The 25,506-nt window shown below is 41.3% G+C and overlaps 1 protein-coding gene across 1 annotated transcript; it reads left to right on the plus strand.

The window, feature by feature from the left end:
• Positions 1-3,406: 3,406 nt before the first annotated feature.
• Positions 3,407-25,144, plus strand: AAAS (aladin WD repeat nucleoporin). Its single transcript, XM_060762846.2, has 17 exons — positions 3,407-3,625; positions 5,343-5,469; positions 6,621-6,748; positions 7,921-8,033; positions 9,323-9,414; positions 9,720-9,766; positions 10,551-10,649; positions 11,862-12,005; positions 14,391-14,511; positions 14,984-15,108; positions 15,285-15,345; positions 16,140-16,230; positions 17,134-17,227; positions 19,174-19,241; positions 21,168-21,249; positions 23,070-23,154; positions 24,643-25,144. The coding sequence occupies exons 2-17, from the start codon at positions 5,347-5,349 to the stop codon at positions 24,784-24,786; spliced, it is 1,617 nt and encodes a 538-aa protein (XP_060618829.2). The 5' UTR covers positions 3,407-3,625; positions 5,343-5,346; the 3' UTR covers positions 24,787-25,144.
• Positions 25,145-25,506: the final 362 nt, after the last annotated feature.

Below are 25,506 nucleotides of genomic sequence, written 5' to 3' on the forward strand. Positions count from 1 at the left end.
CAGTGCCAGGCCTGTGGTGCCTCTGATGTCTTTGAGGCGAAGGCGCCATCAAAATAGCCAGCTCCGACCGGGCCCTTCTCTCCCTCTCGCTTTCTCTCCGATGGGTCAGGAATGCAGGCTTTGTGGGCTCCTCCCCTTGGCCACAGCGTTTATTTAATATCCTGAAAAAATTTAAAATAACTTCTGCGGCCTCTAGAAAAAAACAAAGATAAATATAATAAAAGCGAGACAAAAATATAACCCCGGGGCAGGACTGGAAGCTTTCCTAACCAAGGACTGGGAGCTAGGAGGGGCATACATGGAAAAAGGGAGCATAACATGCAGGGGTGGACATGCAAGATGTGGTCTTGCCGGACTACATACATAGGCAAAGCTGTGGACAACACCACAAACGTCTAAGCATAAATGCAATTTTTTTTCCTGTATGGACATCCTTGACCTGACACTTCATAAACACAAGCTCACACCTTAGTGACTATTTCAGTGTTACTGAAACACGGTGCAGCTATATTGTAGAATGAATGCCATTTGAGACCCATTTAACTGCCATGGTTTAGTCCAATGAAATTATTGGAGTTGTAGAATTAGAAAGTCCTTAGCCTTTTTTGCCAAATAATCCTAGTGCCTCACCAAACTACAACTCACCTGATTCCATAGCCATGAGCCATGAGCCATGGCAGTTAAAGTGGGATCAAACTGCATTTGTTCCACAGTGGAGATGCATCCAAAATAAATAAATGAATTATATTTTGAAATGTATTTGCCAGTCCAATGCAATTCAAGGAAATAGAGGGAAGGTGTAATCTAACTTTCCCAATGAAGAATATGGCAAACTGGATGGGAAGTTATAAGCATGGGATTCTGCTGTGCCCTCCATCCACGAGGCCATGCCAACAGTATGCCAGGGCTTATAGGGCTGAACAAGATATCTTTCACTGGTCCTTATCTTGCTCAGGATTCCCCTGTCATTGAATTGTCTAGGTTATTCAAAACAGCAGCCTTTGCATGCATGAGAATCAGCAAAACTGTGTGTCCCTAACTCTGGCACTCTGTCTGGATGTACTGGTCTTGGCAGCTGGCAGAAGAGGAATCCCCAGGGTTCAATTTTTCTAAACGCCCCCCAACAAAACAAAGGTGTGTTTGCCTCATCATGCCAATGTAGGGCCTGGATCTCTAAGGGTCCCTTGCTTTAAAAAACTTATGAAATTCATGGGATCAATGTAAGTCAGCAGACTACTTGAAGGCACACACAGAGAGAGATATTCCCTTCTGCATCTATATGTGATAGATATATAGGTAGGTAGACACACACATACCCTTCTTCATCTGTCTATCTGTCTGTCTGTCTATCTATCTATCTATCTATCTATCTATCCATCCATCCATCCATCCATCCATCTATCTCACATAAAGATAAATCTATATATTTTCTTCTGCATCTTTATGGCAGACACACACATACACACATATATATTCCCTTTTGCTTCTGTGTTTTATATATATCCTTCTGCATCTGTATGTGTGTATATACAGTAGACTCTCGGGTAACCAGGACCCATGGGGATTGGTAGATGCTGAATAGATGTAGTTTCTGGTTGCTTGAGAGTTACTATTAAAAATAGGCCTAACTAGTATCATACCCCATACTGTACCATAAACTTTGTATTGACTTGATACTAATCTTGAAATACAGTCATTAGAAGCCAAATAAGACAAATAAAAACAAACATTAATTTAACATAACACGGTTTTACTGTTCTACTATATTATCCAAACGGCTTTTTTCTTTAATGTATTATTTCTTCATTGTTGTTGTTTGCAATAGTTTAATATGCAAGCACACACTCACAAATATATACCCAGAAGAGAATGTATGTGTGGGTGTACACACACAACACACATGCACATGCATAGACACACAGATACAAAAAATATGAATATATGTATTACTTACTTAGGCGATCCCTCGTAGACTGAGGATGATGGTCCTCCAAGAGTGGTATCCTGGGGATGGATCCGTAGGTGGCTGTGGGGCCCTATTCTTGATCTGCATCTTCTCCCGCAGTGAGGGCATCGGTTTCCAGGTGGAAAGCGGTCCCGGTCGGGGTTGGCTTGACGCACCTTCCTCTTGCCATGTTTCTCTCTTTCACCATCCATTCGTGCCTCTTCAAATTCTGCAGCACTGCTGGTCACAGCTGACCGCCAACTGGAGTGCTCAAGGGCCAGGGCTTCCAGGTTCTCAGTGTCTATGGCAGAGTTTTTAAGGTTAGCTTTGAGCCCATCTTTAAATCTCCTTTCTTGTCTACCAACATTTCATTTTCCATTCTTGAGTTCGGAATAGAGCAACTGCTTTGGGAGACGGTGGTTGGGCATCCAGACAATGTGGCTGGTCCAGCGGAGCTGATGGCGGAGGACCATCGCTTCAGTGCTGGTGGTCTTTGCTTCTTCCAGCATGCTGACATTTGTCTACTTGTCTTCCTAAGAGATTTGCAGGATTTTCCGGAGGCAGCGCTGATGGAATCATTCCAGGAGTTGAGTGTGACGTCTGTAGACTGTCCACGTCTCGCAGCCGTATAGCAGGGTTGGGAGGACAATAGCTTTATAAATGTTTTTAATGTTTATGTATGTATATAAGAATTTGTGTCCCGGCATTGAATGTTTGAGTCCCCTTCGGGGTGAGAAAGGCGGAATATAAATGTTTTAAAGAAAGACAGAAATCTGCAGCATCCTTTATATACACAAGCACACATAGACATGCAGAGACATACATATAGTATATATAATTGTTGTTTATGTGTTCAGTCGCTTCCGACTCTTCGTGAGCTCATGGACCAGCCCATGCCAGAGCTCCCTGTCGGCCGTCACCACCCCCAGCTCCTTCATGGTCAATCCAGTCACTTCAAGGATGCCATCCATCCATCTTGCCCTTGGTCGGCCCCTCTTCCTTTTCCCTTCCATTTTCCCCAGCATCACGGTCTTCTCAAAGCTTTCCTTTCTTCTCATGATGTGGCCAAAGTACTTCATCTTTGTCTCTACTATTCTTCCCTCCAATGAGCAGTCGGGCTTTATTTCCTGAAGTATGGACTGGTGGGATCTTCTGGCGGTCCAAGGCACTCTCAGCACTTTCCTCCAACACCGCAGTTCAAAAGCATCTATCTTCCTTCGCTCAGCCTTCCCTAAGGTCCAGCTCTCACATCCGTAGGTGACTATGGGGAATACCATTGCTTTTACTATGTGGATCTTCGTTACCAGGGTGATGTCTCTACTCTTCACTATTTCAGTATACATAATACATGTGTTAAAAAACTACACTGCAAGAAACGCCTGGGCTCCTTTAAGAAATCCAACGACCTTCTGTATTACTCTCGGTAGCCATTAGGGGGCGTCCTCTCCCTAGCGAATACTGAGTTGTGGGAAGTGTGGCTGTGCGTGCCGGGGCTGGCGGAAGCGTTTTCTTGCACTGTTATGGCTCTGTTCGGCTTCCGTCCCTAAGGTCTGAATGGTGCCCGGGAAAAGCCGAAGTTGGCAACCGCGAATCGCCGGGTTCCCTCCTCCTCCTCTCTCGCCCGTTTCTGACGAAGAAAAGCCGCGACGGCACACGAAGGGGCCTGAGGCTCCTGACTGGGTGAGTGAGGTTGGCTGCCCAAGCCACATTATATGGACCAGTGAGGCAAGCTTTTTCTTCCTGTGCCTTCAAGTTTCCTGTCGATTTATAAGGGCCCCAGGAATTCAATCATAGGTTTCCCTGAGGAAAGCTTGCATGAATGATGTGAGAAATTCTCTTTGGGCCCTTCCACACATCCCTATATCCCAGAATATAAAAAATAAGCCAATGGGATTTTGGCCTGCATCAATAGGAGTCAATAGTATAGGAGTCTAGTATCTAGATTTAGGGAAGTCATGCTATGTTCTGCCTTGGTTGGGCCACACCTGGAATATTGTGTCCAATTCTGGGCATCACAATTGAAGAGAGATATTGAGAAGCTGGAATGTGTCCGGAGGAGGGCGACTAAAATGATCAAGGGTCTGGAGAACAAGCCCTATGTGGAGCGGCTTAAAGAGCTGGGCATGTTTAGCCTGAAGAAGAGAAGGCTGAGAGGAGATATGATGAGGGCCATGTATAAATATCTGATGGGAAGACACAGGGAGGACGGAGCAAGCTTGTTTTTTGCTTCCATGGAGACTAGGACATGAAACAATGGCTTCAAACTACAAGAAAGGAGATTCCACCTGAACATGAGGAAGAACTTCCTGACTGTGAGAGCCGTTCAGCAGTGGAACTCTCTGCCCTGGAGCGTGGTGGAGGCTCCTTCTTTGGAAGCTTTTAAACAGAGGCAGGATGACCATCTGTCGGGGGTGCTTTGAATGCAATATTCCTGCTTCTAGGCAGGGGGTTGGACTGGATGGCCCATGAGACCTCTTCCAACTCTATGATTCTAATGTGGGATTTCCTGCCTTGGAATATACAGATGTGTGGAAGAGCCCCATGATGTAGTCCTGAGAAACATTTTCTGGTGAAATTCCATCCCGAAAGAGATCATGGGGAAAAGGGGGCTCAGCTGAAGCTTTATCTCCTACCCTTGTTTCAACAACAAGTCAAATGTTTTAAAATCCAATAATTACAAGGACAGAAAGTGAAGTAAAATCTTCTGATCAGGGGCACAGACAGCAAAACAAACACCACAGGGGTGTTAACCCTTCTCTAGGCTATCCAAAGTATTTATATGTATATGTGTGGCCTGATATCTATCTATCTATCTATCTATCTATCTATCTATCTATCTATATCTATCTGGTCAGACATACACTTACAAATGTACCTGTTCCAATTTACAAACAAGTTCAACTTAAGAACAAACCTATAGAACCTATCTTGTTTGTAACTTGCAGGTTGCCTGTATGTATGTACATGATGAGATATCTTGGAGATGGGATCAAAGTCTAAACACTTAATTCATTTCTTTTTCAGAGATACCACATAGCTTCAGTGCAATTTCATGCACATTCTTCTTAATAATTTTGGGTGTGAAACAAGGTTTGTGTATGTTGACCCATCAGAAGGCAAAGGTATTATGATCTCAGCCTTTGGAGTGTTTCATATTTTGAAATTTCAGATAAAGGATGTTCAACCAGTATAAATGACTTAGAACTGAAAATTGAAAAAGTAACATGTTTGAAAGCTAACTCTTGGCATTCCAGTTTTATACTGTGGACCAAACAACTTATAGAAAATATTTTGTTCCCTGTGGGTGGCAAATGTTTACATGAAAGTTGCATAGTACTGTTTTGTTGAATGCAGGCTCTTTTCTTTTCTTCTCTTCTGCTTTGCTGTGGATGATCAGAAGGATGTGTTCCCTAGCGCTCTTTCCACCCCCACCAGCTCCTGGAGATGTCACCCTTTATGAATATAATAATGCCTTAGTTTCTGAACTCAGCTATGAGAATCTTCCTCTTCCTTTCCAGGGACAGGTAAGCAGCAACGAATGTTTTGGGTCATATGAAGAAGATAGCAGACTTCTTTTCTTTTAGACAGTGAATACTCCTTCTAACTTTTACTGAGTGAAATTTCTCACTGAAATATTTTGTTTGGTGCTAGATGAAGGATGTGCCAATTTCACTACCACCTTTCAGCACACCAGAGGTAATAGATGAAGAAAGTTGGGGGTTTTTTATCTCTGGCAGATCAATACTTTACCTTTCTGCTAGACTGAATTAAATATTTCCAATAGAACTGAAAGAGGTTAAAAATCATACCTAAAATTCTAGGTATGATTATGCAGATGCAGTTGCAGTGTGTATATGTGCCTTCAAGATGCCTGTAGGTCTATGGAAAGCTCATAAATTTTTTAGGGTTTCTTAGGCAAAATGTATTCAGAGATGGTTTCCCTATTCCTTCCTCTAAAGTATACCACACAACACCTAATATTTGTTGGTGGTCTCCCATCCAAGTACTAACCAATCATGATTACACTTAGCTTTGCAGATCAGACAGGATCTGGTGCCTTTGGGATATTTAGGCAAACTATGTCTCTAAATATCAGGACTAAAACGTTCATCTACCATTTTTGATGCCAGTGTTATTATCAGCCAGTAGTGTCTTGGTAGAAGTTGGAAGCATGTAAGCTTGTGTAACAGACAGGTTTCAGTTATTGTGGTGTTCATGCTCATAATTCTATTATTATTATTATTTTATTACCTGCCTCTTTCTTTGGGTAATAATGTAGTAGAGCATTAGTGTCGAGAAAGTGAACCTATTGCATGACTCATCTAGATTGAAACTGACATTATTGATGGAACTTAATCAGAGCCTCTTCTCTATGAGTCCAGCTAATAAAGATGATGTCAGTTTATTTCAAGTAGAGAAAAGGGGTTTTTGAAATAGGATGTATGGAAACATTAGTTGTGAAAATGTCATACTGTTGATCATACATATGCCCTTAGCAGCGCCAGTAATTTAAAAATACGCATTCTCTTCAAATTAAGGAAATAATACTGGTTTTCCACATTAGAAACCCTGGTGTAGACAGTGTGTGCTGCTTTGGTTCTCTGTCTTCCGGTTCTTCTGGTTTGTTTAAATTAAGGTTTTTTACTGACTCTTGTTTGTCTGATGTTCTTTACAGCTGGAGAATCTGCCAGTCCCGACCCTTCCCAAAGAATCCCTGAAAGCTCACAGCCGTTTGGAACACAGCACCAAGCCTGCCTTTATTCATCACCGTGAGTCCCTCTGGAAGAGGTGCATTAATGCTTGGTGAGTATGACCCAGCCTCGATGAAACAGTGAAAGAACCTGTGTTTGAACATACCCAATGGCATAGAAAAAGGGGTGTATGGAGAGTCTGTTTTACATAACAAAATTAGCAAGTTGGGTGACAGCTCTCAGACTCTGGAACACCCTCCCTAGAGAGACGATGGCCCCATCCCTATTCGCCTTTGGCAGGTAGTTGAAAACATACCTCTGACATTGGGCATTTAGGAAACAATCAGGGGCAGTCTGCTGAAGATGCTGTGAGTGGGATTTTTGAGAGCTTTCCAATTTTTAAATGAAATTTTAATTGTATTTTAACTGAATTTAAGTTGTACTCTCATGAAACAAAATTTTAATTGCTTTTAATTTTTTTACATTTATATGTATATGTATTTGCCTTGATTTTAAATTGGATTATATTGTTTCATGTCATTGTTAGCTGCCTTGAGTGCCTAAGAGGAGAAAGGCAAGATAAAAATAAAGTTTTTGAAGTTCACATTAATTACAACAGCAGGAGATGGAGAATGTTTTCTTCCCTGTTGTTTTGCTTGCCTCCCAACAGGAAATAAGCTCCTGTTCCTTTCTTTTTTTTTCTTTTTCTTTGGCTGTGTACCAATTATATTGTACTGGTTGATAAGAAAACCTTCTCTGGATACAAAAAAATTGACGAAGGGTAGAGGGAAGTAAATTACGTTTACACCACTATTGCATGATGTCGAAGTATTTTGACTGGATAGCAAAGTTTGTCAAGATGAAAACATTCTAAATAAAACTAGTAAGAGCAGCCACCCAATCCCTTTCCATAAACGTTTGACAGGAATATATAGACCAGATATGTGGTGATGGGACAGTTCTGTAACTAAGCAAATAGGTATATTGTATCTGCCTCAGTCTCTTAACTGATATTAACTATTTGGCTTCAATCACATTTTGCTTTCTGAGCCTGTTGATCACATGGACTCGGTCTCCTCTTCACAAGGAAGAAGAGCATTCTTCCTTTAAAAAAAGAACTGAAAGATTAAAATTGGAGGAGAGAATCTTCATGCACATCCAAAACTCTGGGCTTTCCTGACAAAAATTACATATCCTTGCCTTTACTCATTGCATGCAGCAGACTGAACCATTTTTGCCCTTGCTTTGGTTTTCAAGAGATTTCACAAAGTGTTTTGCCCCTAGGCGTAACATTGGGGTGTCTGGAGTACTTGAAGAGCTTGCAAATGTAGAGGAAGAAAGTGACTTGGACGAAGAGACGAATGGGGAGTCATGGGTGGATTCTGCAAAGGAGCTAGGTAGCTTTCCAATGAGTACTTTGATTCGAATCTTTCTTTTTTTTATTTATTTGTCACTGCATCAGTGTCTCTTGTTTCTATTTTCTTTTATCCATAACCCAGAGTATTGGATTGAAAGTCGTCGCAGTATTTTTATACAAAGAATCACTCCTCAGATCAGGAGTGGAAAGCAGTTTCCCTCCAGATGTTTATTATTATTATTATTATTATTATTATTATTATTATTAAAACCAAGCTAGAGGTGGGACCGAGGGAAGGGGCTCTCCTGAAGATCCCAGGGCCCGGGCAAGTTCGTACAAGGAGATGTGGTTGGCCAAGTAGCCTGGACCTGAATTGTCTAGGGCTTTTAAAAGTCATAACCAGCACTCTGAATTGTGCCTGGAAACAGACTGGCAGCCAGTGGAGCTCCTGCAACAGGGGGATTGTCCCCTCCCTTCAGCCAGCCCCAGAGAGCAACCTGGCTGCAGCTCTTTGGACCAGCTGTAGTTTCCAAGCATTCTTCAGAGATAGAGGTATTCTTTATGGCCTACGGTTCTCCTTAGTCCTCATCATCACCACCAACAGCAAGGAATTACAGAAATTATAGTCCAAATTTTTTTGAAGTCTACAAGTTGCCCATTCCTGTCTTAGATGCATACTTCAAATTTCCTTCATTGTTCAGCCCTGTTAGATGGCCTTCCCAACCAGAACATAGAATCATGGGGTTGGAAGAGACCAACAGGGACATCCAGCCCAACCACTTCCTGCCATGCAGGAACACACAATCAAAGCACCCCCGACAGATGGCCATCCAGCCTCTGCTTAAAATCTTCCAGATCAGGAGACTCCAAGGCAGCCTGTTTTACTCCTGAACAACTATTCCCCTCTGGAAGTTCTTCCTTATGTTTATGTTATGTTTTTCTTGAAATTTGAATCCACTGCTTCTGTCCTAGTCTCCAAAGTAATTGAAAACAAGCCTGCTTCCTCTTCCTTATGGAGAGGAAGGTATCCTCAAACGGCCGCCCTCCAACTGTTTGGGCCTCCAACTCCCAGAAGCCCTAACGAGCTTGTTCAGTTGTCAGAAATTCTGGGAGTTGAAGGCCCAAACAGCTGAAGAGCCACAGTTTGAGGATGCCTGGCCTATATTTACAGAAGGCAGAGTGTTGTAATGACCCTGGGATGCCATTTTCAGTCATAGGCCTGAGCCATTACATAATGTTTACTTCTGTCCCAGAATAACAGTAGTCTTTACCTATTTCTTTTGTAGTTGCCTGTGTTCTCACTTTCGTATTTTCATACTTACCTTGCAGTCCTTCGTTGGATGAAAACTGGCTCCCGTTGTACATTAACACTCTTTGGCTGGTTTTCCTCCCCCCATGGCTCCTTTTTTCCTCATTTATCGGTAAGGCTTGTGCAGTATAGACCTGAGCTGAACCAGGGTGTAACTGGAATGGATGATAAGAGAGGGGTAATAGTTCAAAATGGGGAGTGGGGTTGGCAGTTACAGTATTCAGCACCAGGGACTCTTCCTCTTTTTTTAAAGGAAGGAACCATTTTGTATCAATTCCATATACTAAACCCACCTGTCTGTTCTTTTAGTCTGTGTTATAGGACTTGCTTTAGGTATAAATTTTAAGTAAAAGGCTGGATTATAAATGGCTGCTCTTGAACTACTAATCCTTTCCTTAACTGCCTTTTCCTCCAAAGCTGAAGAAGGAAGACATGATAGCAAAATTCTCTCAGGCTGTGGACTGGTAAGTCCTGTGTGTAGAGCATATTCATGTTTTTGCTTATGTCTAATCCCTTGTGCAGTTTCCTGTTGCCTAGGCAAGGGTTAGATCAATGACTCTTGCAGGTTGTTAGTGGCCAGTCCCAAATTGGTTGTTGCTGGGATAGATCTCAAAGCACTGTTTGGGATTGGAGAAGTCACTGGGATGAAATGAAACAGATTCAGACCAACAAATATAAGACATAGAACCTTAAATCAGTATTTTCCCCATGATCCCATTGTTGGGAGAGGCTCAAAATTTTGTGTAGTTTTTTCTCTCTTTCTCATACTGAAAAGTTGAATGTTTTGTCAGTGGCAGGAAGAGCTTTAAAGTGTAATGTATTAGTTTCCTTCCTGCCTAGAAGGCTGATCCCGAGACATTCTCTGAAATGAAAGTTCTTTCTCAAGCTGAAAGAACTTCCTTATCCTTGTTCTGTAGGAATCCCTACAGATACACATTATTGCCACCCAGAAGCATTCAGGATTAGTTGATCATGAATTGATATTGACATAACTTCCGCCTGGTAATTCATATCTTGAGTGAACAATGCAAGCTAGAATCTACATTGAACAAAAGAATTTATTGAAATAATATTGGAGAAGGAGGTCTATTGGTGAACATAGTGCTTTTGGACTCCACTAATTTGAATTAATTATTTTGTTGGGGGAGCCCCGTGAATCTCTCGTTTCTACATATTTACTTCCATTTGATTTTTTTGAAATGGAAGATGTCTAATGATCTTTTGTCTTCCCTTGACTTAACTATCTAGGGCAGGCTGCCCAATCCGAGCCTTTGCATGGCACCCCCACACCAGCAAGTTTGCAGTGGCCCTGTTGAATGACAACATTCATGTTTACAATGCAAATAGGTACGCTTTGGATCTAAGCTGAAGCACCTGTGTTCAGCAAGGCTAAGTTATTTTTTTTTTTCCAAACAGGAAACTTTTAACAAAGCACATTGAGGATGGGGTGGGAAGGTGTTTGGGCTTCCATTAACTATCATGGCAACATGTCAGAGGTTATGGGATTATAATCCAAATTGTCTGTAGGCATTGGGTTGTTTCCGTTTAGAACGTAAATGTAACACCAACCCTCACTATTCTTCATTTTTAAATCTCTGGTTGGATAAATGGCAATAGCAGTCAGGATGTTTCCTCTTCTTTGCAGAATGACTGTTGACTTATCACTATGCCATATTAATATCCATAATTTTGGCTCCCTAACTTGCCATTAAATGAGTCAACTTACACACAAAGTATATACTGTATATGTCCTATTTCTCCCAGCCTGGGACCTAAGACATTCTACTTTATACAGGGATTTGTTATGACTTATTTTTGAAATTTGCAACCTGGGTTTGGTTGCTTCAGTTCTCTGGATAGCTGAACACAACCTGTTTTTGTTGAGTGGTTCCAAGTGTTCAAATATTCTACCAGAAATAAATCCACTCCTTCTGTCCAGAATTTTGCAAAAACAAAAAAGAACTGTTGCATTTTCTTTGGTTCAATTACTTAGCACAAGCCAGGGTCTTAAGTAGTTGCCATTGTGTTACTTATTTGAATGAAGAAAGATTGGAGGTTAGATCCAATGTGGTTTATGGCTAAGATCTTAGACTTGGCTAGAAGAAATCCAGCTTCAGAAGCACTGATCATGAAAAAGATAGACGTGAGCCAATCAGAGGCCTGGCACATAAGTAGGAAAATATATAGAAAAGACAAAGTCTTTGGGTGTTGAAAATGATGGTTTTATTCTTACAATTAGTTCAACGCATTTCAGCCTATAAATTTTTAATGGCCTTCTTCTTTATCTTTTAACTACCCATGAGTTAGGCTATTAAATTGCTAATTGCAAATCTTGTTAATTGCAAGAATAAAAGCATTTTTTGCCCAAAATCTGAAGATTTTTGTGTTTTTTTAACATCCCCTTTATTGGATGTTACCAGTTGTCTTTATTTTATTTTATTTTATTTGTTGCTAAGTGGCCAGTTTTTTCTCTGATCCAGCTTTCTGGTGCTCTGTGGGGAGCTTTTTGCCTTTTGTTATTTCTTGTGTTTACATCTTTTCCTGCTTTTTGTTCTCCAGCGCCACAGTGCCAACCTTGAAACATCGCTTGCAAAGGAACGTGGCATCAATGGCGTGGAAGCCACTGTGTGCATCTATCCTTGCGGTGGCGTGCGAGAGCTGTGTGCTGATTTGGCATCTTGATCCCACTTCTCTTTCTACCAGGTAACTAGCTAGTTGAGTCCTGCTTGCTCATTGACCAATAAGCACAGTTTCTGTTTAGTGTCCAAGTTTGTGCTCTAGAGAAACATATGCCAGATTTCAGATGTATTATATGGGGAAGGATTCTTCTTTGATTTGAATAAATTATACACTTTGATTTGAATAAATTATGGAAGTCTTAACACTCAGCTTCTGCTATCCACCAGGAAAACATGTTGCACTGCACTTTCTTGCAGTTGCTGATTTTCTCTAGTTGTGTATGCTTGTTGATTTTTGCATCTTTTTTCTGAGTTTGGGATTCAAGGTGATATATATCAGTTGAAATAACTATACAGTCAGTCCTTCTCATTTGTTGAGGTTAGGGGTGCAGGAACCAGACAAAAGTGAAAAAAAATGTGAATAAAAAAACCTGACATCTCTCTGGGAATCTCTAGGTTCTCAAGTGATTCTGTGGTCACCATCCTCTGTCAGTTGACCTTAAAGAGTGCTGGAAGACCTAAGATGCATCTACACTGTTCAACGAATGTGGTTTCAAACCACTTTAACTCCCATGGCTCAATGCTATGGAGTTATAATTTGGTGAGGCATCAGCAGTATTTGTCAGAGAAAGTTAAAAACCTTGTAAAACTGCATCTCTGATGAGTCAAACTGCAATAATTCCACAATGTAGGTGCATTCATAGAGATTCCTGTAGAGACCATATTAATCAAATTTGTGAATAATGCACAAAACTCAAATTTGTAAATGTGAAGTCTGAACAACAGTTAAAAATTAACAGCACACAAATGTTACAAAGCAATGATATCATTATAAATTTGGAAGCATGTATGGCAAAAGCTTATCACCTTATACCAGCCCTGTGTTGTCTGCAAAAAGAGTTCTCAATGACTGCTGGAAGGAAATGGTCTTCACCTGCCTGTGGAAAGAGAATTAAGAAGATGCCAGCCTCCCCTCTCTGGAAAGGGATTTCAGTATCTGGGGCAAGCTACATTGGTGCATCTACACTGTAGAATTACTGCAGTTTGACGCCATGGCTCAGTGCTATGGAATCCTGGAAGTTGTGGTTTGGTGTGGAGAGGCCTCAAGGCCTTGTAAAATTACAACTTCCATTATTCAATAGCAGTGAGCTATGCCAGCCACAGTGGCATAAAACTGCATTAATACTACACTGTAGCTGTATTCCTGTTCTGTCCTCCCATGAAATATAGCTGTAAAGCTGTGGTACAGCTAGAAGGACCTCCCTAGAAGACCTCGAAACATTGGTTGAATGCATATGTTGAAAGATGACATTCCCAGGGTGCCCTGTGCAGCATGTGCCATCTGGAGTGGACAAAACAGACCAAGCCTTGTGTCGTGACCCACAGAACACAGAAAGTCTTAAACAGCAGTTGAGGTGCAAACTAAAGGTATTTTAATGTAAAACAAACTTAATATGGCACTTAAAAGTCAGTGCAAACAGTTCAAGGAGCGTTATCAAACAGGAACACAAAACGCTAGATAAGCAGGCTTGAGTTGAGCCAAAAAATAACAGAAGATACGTTGAGCAAGAAGCAAAATACAAAACAAACAGTCTTTAGACGTTGCAAGGCATGAAGTTGAATCCAGGAATACAAACGCGTAGTCAATCAGTCCAGATGGTCAAGAAGCCAGAAGTACACTCACGAACGAAGGTTCCAAGGTCCGAAGCACGGCAGGGAAGCAGGATACTGGAATCCAAAACAAGGTTAACGGCAGACAAGAACACCCAAACAACGCTTTGTCGTCTGCAAAGGAGTAAGTCCCAGAGTGCTTATTTTATTCACTATCAGAAGAATGAGATTCATTGCTCGCATCTGATTCTGCTCCCGCAGCTGAAGCATCTATACCACGCCAAGCCTGCCACCTTTGATCTAGTGCCTGATCCTGCCAGTCAGTACTCTCATTCCCATTATCTCTAAAACCTTCAAAGTCATCGCTTGATGTTGCTTCATTACAAATGTCTCTGATGTTCTGAACTAAGGTCCAGTCCACAGCCTCCTCCATCTCATCCTCACTGTCACTGGAGTTATCTGCTGTGTCCCTAAGTCTCTTGGACATAGTGTCACTCTCACTGCCAGAGTCACTAGCCACTCTCTTCATTCCCCTGTAATCTACTTGCAAAGCCTCCTCTGGCCTGAACCCTGCGAAGCTTTCTTCATCAGAGGAAGCCAGAAAGATGTCTCGAATACGTTTCAGCTGGCGCTGATTCTCCTCTGATTCTGCCTCACTTCTTCTTCTTCTTCTACTATCAGTAGTAGGTAAGGACTCAGAAAGCTGACTCACAACACCTTGCCTTAAGGGCTTGTGCACCTAACATTTCTCCTGCTTCTGGAGGAGCATGATACTATTTCCTGTCTCTTGTCCTTGTAGGCCTTCTTCTGGCTGTGCTCAGGTCCTTAGTCACCATGGTCATAGTCCCGTTACCAGTTTGGCTTGGGCACCCAGTGGAGGATTGCTCCTTTCAGCTTCACCTGTTGATACTGCCATGCTTGTGAGTATAATGCAAATTGCATCACCTTTCTGTTATGATGGGGCTGCCATAAGGGGATGGACCTTTAGTGACCTTTAGAGGGCGACATATTCCCTATCTCTGCTGGCATAATTGCCGTTGTTGTGGTGCTGGAGGATAACATAAAAACAGTGGAAGGCAATATTGATATATAATTATTGCCTGTTGCCAAAGCTGTGATCATGGGTTTGCCTCTTGAGAGTGAAAGGAGTGAGAACTCATTTTCTAAGCACCCTTTACATTACTTTCTTCCCAGTAGAATAGGGACCATTGTCAGAGTGTGGTGTGGCTTATTACTGTTTCTCAGCAAAGCCTTGAAAGATTACCCTTTGGGAAACTAGATCCCATAATTCTTTTAAAAGCTCTGATTTTGTGTTGCCTATTGAAGAAGATTCTGGAAAGACACGGTGCTTGCCTTCCTAAACAACTTTCTCCTTTATCTTGTTTGTGACAGGTGTGGGACGTATCTACAGAAAACTGTATCCAGTTGCAATGGTTCGGTGGCGGTGGGGTCACTTACCTTGCTTGGTCTCCTGATGGCAGCAAAGTTCTGGCAGCAACACCTTCAGCTGTCTTTAGGTAAATACGGGGCCCATCAAAGTCGATAGTTCACATTCAAACCTCCCAGATATTTGTTACTTAGCTTTTTTGAGGGAAGGTTCATACAGAGAAGCATTCATTACTGCAGTTCCATAGAATCAGTTGTTCCCAAAGCTAATTTGTTTTCTTCTACCAATTTGTGCATTTTTTTGCAGAGTGTGGGAAGTTCAAATGTGGACTTGTGAGAAGTGGCCAACCATCAAAGGCCCCTGTCGGGTATGTGTGGGGGCAGGATGGGGGAAAGATTTTGTGAAGTAGGCAGATAATAGAATACCCTAAATGTTCACTAAACTAGACCTGAAACCCTATCATAGAATCACACTGGAGGACCTAGATAGGCTCACAAACACTCTTTTTTTTGGGGGGGGGTGTCTTTTTGAAGCATGGGTACATGAAACCATTGCTAACGAATCAGTGGATATGAGAGTCATACTGTATTTTAGTGCTTTCTAAAGACAACTTTGATGCTGTTTTAGCCCACCCTGTTAGATGTAATCACAGTGAGTTACTTTGAGTAAATCGAGTAAACAGAGCCTGGATGGCCATTTGTGCATGGCAAGGGGTTGGACTAGATAGCCCATGTGGTCTCTTCCAACTTTATTATTCTGTGATTCTATGTTCGTGCTTGGAAAAAATGTCTAGAAGTTGGTAACTGTTTGCCCAACAAAGACCAACTCACTGGGGATGGGGATGGTGTATTGTTTTCTGAAGTAAAGGCCATGGCTTTGCTTTTTGGGGGGAAAAAATCACATAGGTATCTGAGGATTGACCCACCGTTTATTCTAGGAACTCTTTTCCAAATCTAACATTTGGAAAACGTTGACTAATCCTAACAATTATTTCTCATCCTAACAATTATTTTCATGAATTGTCTGTCCCTTCACTGGTTCTCATTTGTCACTCTGTGATCATTTCTTCCAAGCCCACACGTGTCCTGGTGAGGTCCCCAAGCCAGCCGCAACTGGCTTTGCCTAAACTGCATTTTTGGTATATATTCCTCTCTTCCTCAGACTGGCTGCTGGAGTCCGGATGGCAGTCGTTTACTCTTCACAGTCGAAGGTGAATCAGTGATATATACCTTGTCTTTCTTGGAATATAGTGGTGAGTATACAAAGCATGGATTACATACCCAACAAAAAAAATCCTTAATGTCTTGATTTCTAGGCCTGTCCCTGGGGTTATTTGGAACTTTGATTCAGAAAATTGCCTTGGATAAACTGCATCAGCTCTAGTTTCTTAGATATGGTTGTCATGATTCTTTATGGGTGAGCAAATGGCAACTGATAGATGGCATATATTCTGAATCTCAAAAACTAGAGCTCATAGGGGGAAACTGTTGCTATTTTTGCAATCAGTAGGTCAAATATATCTAGAAACAGATCTAACATTTGAGGTAACAAAATTTGTGTTGGCCAATGTTAGTGGTCAGGCTGATTGTGCAGAACTGGCTTTGAACACAGTTCTCACTGATTTCTTTTTTATTTTTGATTATCCGATTCTATCTGTTCAGTCTCCAGGGGATGCTCTTGAAACTTTGAGAAATATTTTATAATACCAACAATTGAGTAAGTGAGTGGTACTGTGCTCAACGGGTTTGCTACTGGTCTGTGGATTGGCTTTAGTGCCCAAAATAGCACATACTCTATAACACCTATTTGCATAGATTGAATCTTATGCACTTGTTCAAGATAAAACATTACAAAAACAAGCACATGGACATAAATCAGCACTCACTTTTGAATCACCAGTTATTGAATTGTAAAACGGAATTCCACACAGGTTATTATATCCACCAAAGAACAAGTCGATATCAGGATGGTTGCTGGATCGCAAATGAGGGAAAGACAGTTCTCTACCAAAGACCCTCAAGAGCCACTGCCGATCAGAGGATGCATGATTGGGATGTAGGAACAAGGAGCCTGAGTTGTATAATGCAACTTCCTGTATACTTCTTCCACTTATCACTTTGTTGCCCTAGAGTTGTCTTTCCCTTGTATGTTTCAGGTGAACAGAAAGTACAGGTTGGTGGGTCAAAAACGGCATCCATTGTGGCAGACCTTTCAGAGACCACCTTCGAGACTCTCTATGGGGAGGAGAGGTGAGAGAAGGGGAGTACATAAGGCATATCCTCTGGGTGTTACATAATTTAATGTTACTGGAGCAGGATTCTAGGTCTCAGGGATGCACAGGCAGGCTTGAAAACCTTTGATACAAGTTTGTTGAAATTACATGGAGTGAAACTCAAGTCTTCCTGAGCAACATTTTGAATTAACTTCAGGTGCTTTATAAACCTTCACTAGAGTTAGGTGAGAGATTTCTAGAGAAGTGATCCCTCTAGCAATCTCTGGATCCTCTACCACAATTCTCCAGCAGAAGTTGACCATAAGGTCACACTGGAGAACCTAGAAATTCTTAGGGCATATTAATCAAATCAGTGAGTAATGAAATCTGCAAAAGTTAAACCAGTAAATGTGAGTCATTGTATTATTCTCAGATGTTCCTTTGTTTGCTTATTTTATCAAAACACTAATTCTGCTAGCTACATGGAGAAGCAAAAGTGTATATAAAAAAGTTAAAGAGAAGCAAAAGTGTATATAAAAAGGTAAAGGTTTCCCCTCATATTAGGTCTAGTCATGTCCGACTCTGTGGGGGGTGGGGGGGGGGGGTGGAGCTCATCTCCATTTCTAAGCTGAATAGCCAGTGTTGTCCGTAGACTCCTCCAAGGTCATGTGGCCAGCATGACTGCTTGGAACGCTGTTACCTTCCCGCAGAAGCGGTACGTATTGATTTACTCACATTTGCTTGTTTTCAAACTATTAGGTTGGCAGAAGCTGGGCCTAAGTGGGAGCTCCCCCTGCTCCCCCGATTTGAGCCAACCTTTTCAGTCAGCAAGTTTATCAGCTCAGCGATTTAACATGCTGTGCTACCGGGGGCTCCAAAAGTGTATATACTTTTCTCCTACTCTCAGCTGGAAATCCATTCCCAGGGTCCACCTCTCTTGTTTGGTTTTGGCAGGCATTGTCTATGTGCTTCTAGACTAGAGGTGCCAAACTAATTTTCATCAAAGGCCACATTTTTTAACTTAGCAATTGGTGGTCTTAAGTGTTCACTCAGTTTGGGTCCCCAGATGTTACTGAACGATAATGTCCATTTTAATTATCTGTCATGCAGTCTGGGGCTGGTGGGAATTGCAGCCCAACAGCACTGGTGGATCTGAGGCTGAGGAAAGGTAAATGGACATTATAACGTCAGACATATCCACAAGCCTTGTATCCAAATTTAAACTTCGCTCTCCTGACTTTATCACAACTTTATCAACTCTAGCATAACGCCTAACGATGAAGAATACAGGAGTTGTACTCCAGCATCTGTCCGGAGGGCCACGTAAAGTGACATGGTGGGGCAGATTTGTCTCATATGTCTTGAGCTTGGCACATGTGCTTCACAAAAATAATAATGAAAAATACTGGCAATATGTACCCACACACATCTATCACAGTTAAGAAAATGTGTTCCAACACAATAAAACATTCAAAACTATTAGGAAGGAGCTGATATCTCTTCCCCGCAAACATGCTGATTTCTCAACATGATAAAGATTGCCCAAAGCAGTCAGGCATTTTAGCCTGAATATTCTCCAACCTGGGCCCTTTTGTATGTTTTGGGCTATAATCCATCATTCCCTGATAACTGTCCATGCTATCTGGGGCTTAGGGAAGTTGTAGCTGAACACATCCAAAGGGCACTTCATTGAGGTCTGTCTTGGCTTAAGAATCAGAAACTTACTTGGAAAAAAGTAATCTCTCCCCAAAATACAGGATTCTTAGGATGTTAAATTTTGCTCCCACAAAATACTGGAAACAAAATTAAGTGTATTCTAGCCTTCCCCTACCCCCTCTATTTATTGATATCATCTAATGTGGTGCCTCAGGAATGATTGCCTGCCACATTGTTCACGTCTGCCTGGAATCTGAACATGGATCTCTTCCCTTGACTATTTCTGTGTCCCCCCCCCCCCCCTTTTCTGTATTTTTCATATTTCAGGATTGGAGGGGAAGTGCACTCTATGGTTTGGGATCCAAGTGGCGAGAGACTTGCAGTTATCATCAAAGGTAAAATGCACATAAGCAGTAGGTAGAAAAACATTCAGATCATCACTCATGTATATGCAAAATTATGGCCATAGAGCACAACGCTTGGAAACATTACTTTTTTTTATTACGGATAGCAAAGCCCCCAAGTAAAAAAAAAATAATACATTTTCCAAGCTCTGCCAAATCCCCATATTGTCCTGCTCCAGAAAAATGGGATGAGATTGAACCCTCTGTTTTACCCTGCCCTGTTCAAAAGATGGCAAGCGCACCATCTGTAAGCTTAAGAGCATGAAAGGGCGTGCACTTCGGGGGCTTAAAATAACTCTTCTGTAATCTGCATTTAAAAGCATCTTATAATTCTCTCTAAAGCTGATACTTCAGGGAGAGGGGTGTGTGTGTGTCCATTCAGGCTGAGTCTTTATTGAATGTGTCTAAAATGCAATTCCAAATCAGGCCTTTTCTGAAAAGCATGGGAACAAGAGTTGATGAAGAGTGGTTTGTTGCAGTAATACAATATTCTGGCTGCAGTTTCTGCTTCCAGTTGAGAATAGATCTCTGTGGCTATGGGGGAGCCTTGCTATACTTCTATTTGGATGTTCACAGTGTAATTCTGTGCATATTTACTTGGAAGTGTGTTCCCCCTGGCAATTCGATAGAGCTTTCACCCAGTTTCGTGAGTTGCTTCACTTCTGCACTTTATGGGGACTGATATTGTACACAGCTGCTATTTTTGTAGCTTGCTGGATTTTATAGTATCTTTTACATTAAAAAAGGTAAAGGTTGTCCCCTGACATTAAGTCCAGTCATGTGTAACTCTGGGGTGTGGTGCTCATCTCCATTTCTAAGCCGAAGAGCCGGCGTTGTCCATAAGGTAGATGTGTCTGCGTGCTCTTTTGTTGTATCGGCAAAGCTCAGAATAAACTACATTATAAAAATGAGAGCCTGCCATCCAGATAAACATCCAATAATCTCCACAAGGATGAGAGCAATAATAATCACACAAATCATTGACTAACCTACTTCCATCTCAAGGTAAAATTGGTTTTTCTACTTTCTCCAGTGAGGTGTGCATGCAGATAATAGACCAAAAACTCTGATATCCTTAAAAGGTCTACTAGTTGTAGCCACATTAGTACATTCCTGCAGAATTCCTTTTTTCTGAAAACATGCTGTTTCTTTCAAGGACACCTGTCCTTTGGGAAGAAACAGCCATGGCTTCTTCCTAATAAGATACAGATACAATTCTCTCCATTTCTAGCTCAAACTGGGCAAGTTTGATTCTGGCCATTCAAGGGCTAAGAGATCAGGCAAAAGCCCTGTGAACTTCAGAGGCATTGAACTGTCCAAATTACTAGAGCCCAGCATTTCATACAGCAATTTCACAATATTGGCACAGACTTTCCAGGCATATTTTAAAGCCTATCCCAGCTTTAGCAATCCTTTGCCAATTTCAGCACAGAAAGAGCAGGTGTCAGAAATGCTTGAAAGTTTTCTGGATGAATTATCTGCCAAAGATTGTTGACATCTTAAACACTATAAGCTTAGAAGAGCAGAATTTGCAAGTCTTTGGTGGCACAGCAGGTTAAACTGCTGACTGAAAGGTTGGCGTTTTGTATCCGGGGAGCAGGGTGAGCTCCCGCTGTTAACCCCGGCTTTGAAAACATGCAAATGTGAGTAGATCAATAGGTACCACTTCGGTGCTCCATGCAGTCATGCCAGCTACATAACCTTGGAGGTGTCTACGGACAATGCTGGCTCTTTGGCTTAGAGATGGAGATGAGCACCAACCCCCAGAGTCGGACACAACTAGACTTAATGTCAGGGGAAACCTTTACCGTATGCTGTTGACTGTTTCATTCATTTATTTTATGTCCTGCCTGTCATCCCATCTACAGGATTCCTGTAAATGTCACAATTTCTTACCTTTCGTTTCTCTTTTGGCAGGGAGTCGTGATTCTCCCAACAACCGGAGCATCATTGCGGTATTTCGCACCCGCAACAGCCCTGTGTTTGAACTCTTGCCCTGGTTTGTATTGCTATATTTTCATGGAATGGTTGCTCTTGGGTTAGAAATAAATTCACAAGTTTAACATTCTCTTGGGTCTTATACTATAGATGTCAACATTTTGGGCATTCCCGATTTCTCTGGGGAGCATGCAGGATTGCTGAAGTGTTTCCCCTTAGCCCAGGTGCAAAATGACAACATTCTCATTGAGATTTGCCAATTTTGGATGTTGAACAGAATGTTTTGCATAATTTGAGAGTGATGCAATGTCAGGCCCTGGAGCTTTGAACACTGATAATCTGGTTGATCCCACCCACCTTTGAGCGGAGACATGGGGCAGGCACTCTCATGTTAAGCTTATTTGAATTCATAAAGCTTAGAAGCATGTCTTTTTTTTTTAAAAGGGGGGGGGGGCACAGTTTTTTTCCAGGCTTCTAAATTATCCAGCTCAGGCCATGTAGTTCCATAGAGGAGTGTATGCTTTGAATACAGATAATCCAAATCAATACATTGCTATTTCTAGTTTAAAGCATCTTGGGAAGCACAAATAGAAAAACAATACTTTGAAGATCTCCTGCTATCCATAAGTAGAGGTCATCACTACTACCCATCTGTATACACATAGGGTAGTTGACACTGTCACTGTCCAATAGACCTGGGATCATAGGACTGTATTGTAAAACTATTTGACATAAAATCTTTCCCTAACTTTGTGGCCATTGTTTTAATTGTAATAATGCTTATTGATATTTGTATATTATTCTTTAGGCATTTTATTGTCCTGTTATGTAAAAAATTGCTATTTTAATGCTTTGAAAATACAAATGCAACGAGACATCTTAAAACATAGATTCTTCCTCCTCCCAGCCTCTCTGTATACCAGTGGTTCCTAACCTGTGGTCCATGGACTATCAGTGGTCCCCAAGAATGAAAATATAGTCCTCCGTCTCACCATTACTACACCGTTGCCTCAAAAACACGTGGCAATGAGAGAAACTAGTCTTGTGAAACCCTCTTATAGTGCCGAGGCAATGAGGATGCCGGGAGGGGAGAAGCTGACTACCCATGAAAGATTACTACTTACTACATCAGCTCTAGATTATTAAATATAGTTTTCCGTGGGTGAGCAGATGGCAACTACTGGGTGGCATATGTTCTGTATCAGAAACTAGAGCTGATGTGGTCTATCCAATGCCATTTTCTGAATCAGCACCCCAAATAACCAAACCAAATCTAAAGTTGACCAAAAGCAGATTTGTAACCCTTTGTGTACTAAGGTTGTAGAGTGGTCCCTGGTCAAAAAAAGGTTGGGAACCACTGCTGTATACAGTTTGTGTCAAGATACTGTGATATGAGCCTGCTCCATACAAAAGAAAAGTGAACTTCTTATTTTTGTCTGGACTGTTTTGTTTACTTCATTAGATTTGTACAGATTTGAAATGTCTGTAATCAGGGAACAAAACCTATTTTATCTTCTTCAGATATTTATATCTGGTCTCTTGAGGTACATTACAGTGTCTAAAATTATTTGCAGCATCGTCTAAAGCATATGCTGTAAAAGAATACCAGAATCAATTCCTGTTATCATGAAAATGGTAGAAGTCAAGGCTTTATTGAAGTAACATGGTATTTTTGGCTGTTTGTGGAGAGTTGGAAAATATTTGGGCAGACTCTAGAATTAAAAAAAACACACAAAATACTTAGGATAGTTCCTGAATTTGGGGCGTATAGGTAAGTAGAGGAATGGTCTTATAAACAGCTTGTGATACAGTAAGACCATCAGCATCATTGAAACCTTTGATTGTCTTTTACAGTTACGGCATGTCTTTTTTTGTCCCCAGTGGCTTCTTGCAGGGTGAAGATGGGGCACATCCACAGCTAATGGCTTTCCACCCTTGTTTTAAGAGAGGAGCTCTGCTGACAGTGGTGAGTTCAAGCTCCCAGCTCAGGTGTAGCTTATAGGAATGCTAGCTATTGCTTATTGCTGTCATAGCGTCATGTGTCTTGTCTGTTTGCTAGACTGAGTTATTGGTATTCTTGGACAAGGTACAGAATTCAGCAACTCAACAATCTCAGTTGTTTCTTAAAAACATGCTTCCAGTCTGCAAAGCCACTTTTTCACAGACGGTTGGTAGCTGAGGCATACCATTATTTTTTTGCCCGAAACGAAAGAGATAACATATTTCATTGTCATGACTAGAAAGGGTTGCCATAAGTTATGTGTAGGAATTTTTCAAATCCTCTGAACGGTTCTACTGGGAATTACCATAGAGTGAGCCTGGAGGACCAAGCAATTTTCTAGGTGCTCCAGGGTAACTCTATTAAACTTCCAGTTAAAATTGTTCATTTTAACTACTTTGCTCGTATCCAAGGTTTCTTATTTTTATTTTAAGTTCAGGAATGTATCCCCCATAGGTATAAGGACTGTACAGTATATTAAATAGTATAAGTAGCCCAAACCACAAGTGCAGGCCAATCCCTGTGTTTCTACAGAGATCACAGAATCTGTATGAGTTGCATTATTAGAAGCAACTCATACAGAGATGAAAAAAAATGTGCCTTCTTTGGGAATCGGTCACATCCCCTTAAAATGCTAAATAATAAACTTAGCTGCTCTGAATGCAAAGCCAGATTTGAATGTATTTCTTGAGATATTTGGTGAAAAGGTGGCTATCCTAGACAGAACTTTCCAATAGGGAAGCTTCTTCTGGGTTATCTAGGGACTTGTTATCATTATATTTTATACTAGCCATCCCCTACCACATGTTGCTGTGGCCCAGTCTGTGTATATGTGTTTTGTGCGTGTATATATGTCTGTTTGTGTATATACATATGATTTTGTTCATGCGCTGTAATGTTGTTGTTTTTTGCTTTTTAGGTCTCTTCTGTTGTGTTTTTCAGTTTTTTTATGAATGATGATCACTTGTTGGCCTGATAGGTGTATTGTGTACAAATTTGGTGTCAATTTGTCCAGTGGTTTTTGAGTTATGTTAACCCCACAAACGAACATTACATTTTTATTTATATAGATGACATACTAGGTATTTTATTTCATGGCATGCTGACATGCCTGGCATACAGTCTGTGAAGTAATGCTATAGGAAAAATAGTTATTATTTATACTGAAGAGGCCAGACAGGCCGAGCTCCTTGCAACTATCAGGATCAGATTAAATGACATAAAGGAGCATATGTATGCACATTTTGGAAGAAGCAGAATTTTTTGATTACAGGAACTCTTGGTGCAGAGTTTACACCATAATTCTGTGCCAGTAGCAAATGTTGGGCATTTAACTACTGAATGACATGTCTTGTTCTAGGATCTCCTTCTGTGACTGCCAGTGAGGGCTTGCACAGGGCAGTGTATGCCAATACTTCCTTCTCAAGCTGCTTTCTCTTTCTCTCTCCTTCCTAGTGTTGGTCAACTGGAAAGATCAGCCATATTCCCTTCTTCTTTGTGACTGCTCAGTTTCCATCATTTACATCTGAGCAAAGTCCTCTTGTTACCTTGGGCAGTAGAAGCAGCGCCCGGGAGCAGCCCTTGTTTTCAGAACTGTGAAGGTCCAGCCTCTGACTGTCTTTTTTTGCTCAAGAAAGTGGGAGAGCTTTGAAGAGTGATGATTTTTTGGGATGGACCTTTCTTCAGAGCACTGTGACTGCAAACGCATTGCCTGGTGGGTGCCTACTGCCACCTATTGATAGTTACTTTCTTGCACCTTAAGAATGCCTGCCCACCTGTTTGAAAGAGACAACTTTGTTTGAAGCAGAAACCGAAATACGAATTATGAACAATCTTAGTCCTATCCCTACAGGCTGCTTTTTTTCCCACTTGTGGACACTTTGAGTGCTCTTATGTATTTGGAATTTGGATGTATCATTTGTTTAGAAATGATTTCCAAGTAAAATTCTGTTGCTAACTCCGGTAGTTCTTTTATGGGTTGTTTCGTTTCTCTTTGAATTTTATTCTCCAGAGAGAAGAGACCTGTCATCATTGGCATATGTGTGCTAATGTGAAAGAGAGGAGGAAGGTGGGTGAGAGGTTGAAAGGGTAGAGCCTAAGTAGAAGATACCGGCTCTACCCTTTCCTCTCCAAAACCCTGAATAGCTATTGCCAGTGAGTGTGAACTAGGGATCAGGAACATTTTGTTACCAAAACCAGCCCTACCATTGGTAATGAGAAGATTGCATCAACCAAAGGATCTTGGATGTCATAAAAAGTCAGCAAGTGAGATTTTTGTTTTGTTTTGGCGTATTATACTTTTCTCCTCATTAATGATAT

The sequence above is a fragment of the Anolis sagrei genome, chromosome 2 (assembly GCF_037176765.1).
Source record: "Anolis sagrei isolate rAnoSag1 chromosome 2, rAnoSag1.mat, whole genome shotgun sequence".
Taxonomy (NCBI): domain Eukaryota; kingdom Metazoa; phylum Chordata; class Lepidosauria; order Squamata; family Dactyloidae; genus Anolis; species Anolis sagrei.

Bases quoted from the DNA above. Each gene is read 5' to 3' on its own strand.
- AAAS (XM_060762846.2), top strand. From the start codon at position 5,347: ATGTGTTCCCTAGCGCTCTTTCCACCCCCACCAGCTCCTGGAGATGTC. The intron at 9,415-9,719 runs GTAAGGCTTGTG...TTTCCTCCAAAG, and splicing joins CCTTTTTTCCTCATTTATCG to CTGAAGAAGGAAGACATGAT. The intron at 9,767-10,550 runs GTAAGTCCTGTG...TTAACTATCTAG, and splicing joins TTCTCTCAGGCTGTGGACTG to GGCAGGCTGCCCAATCCGAG.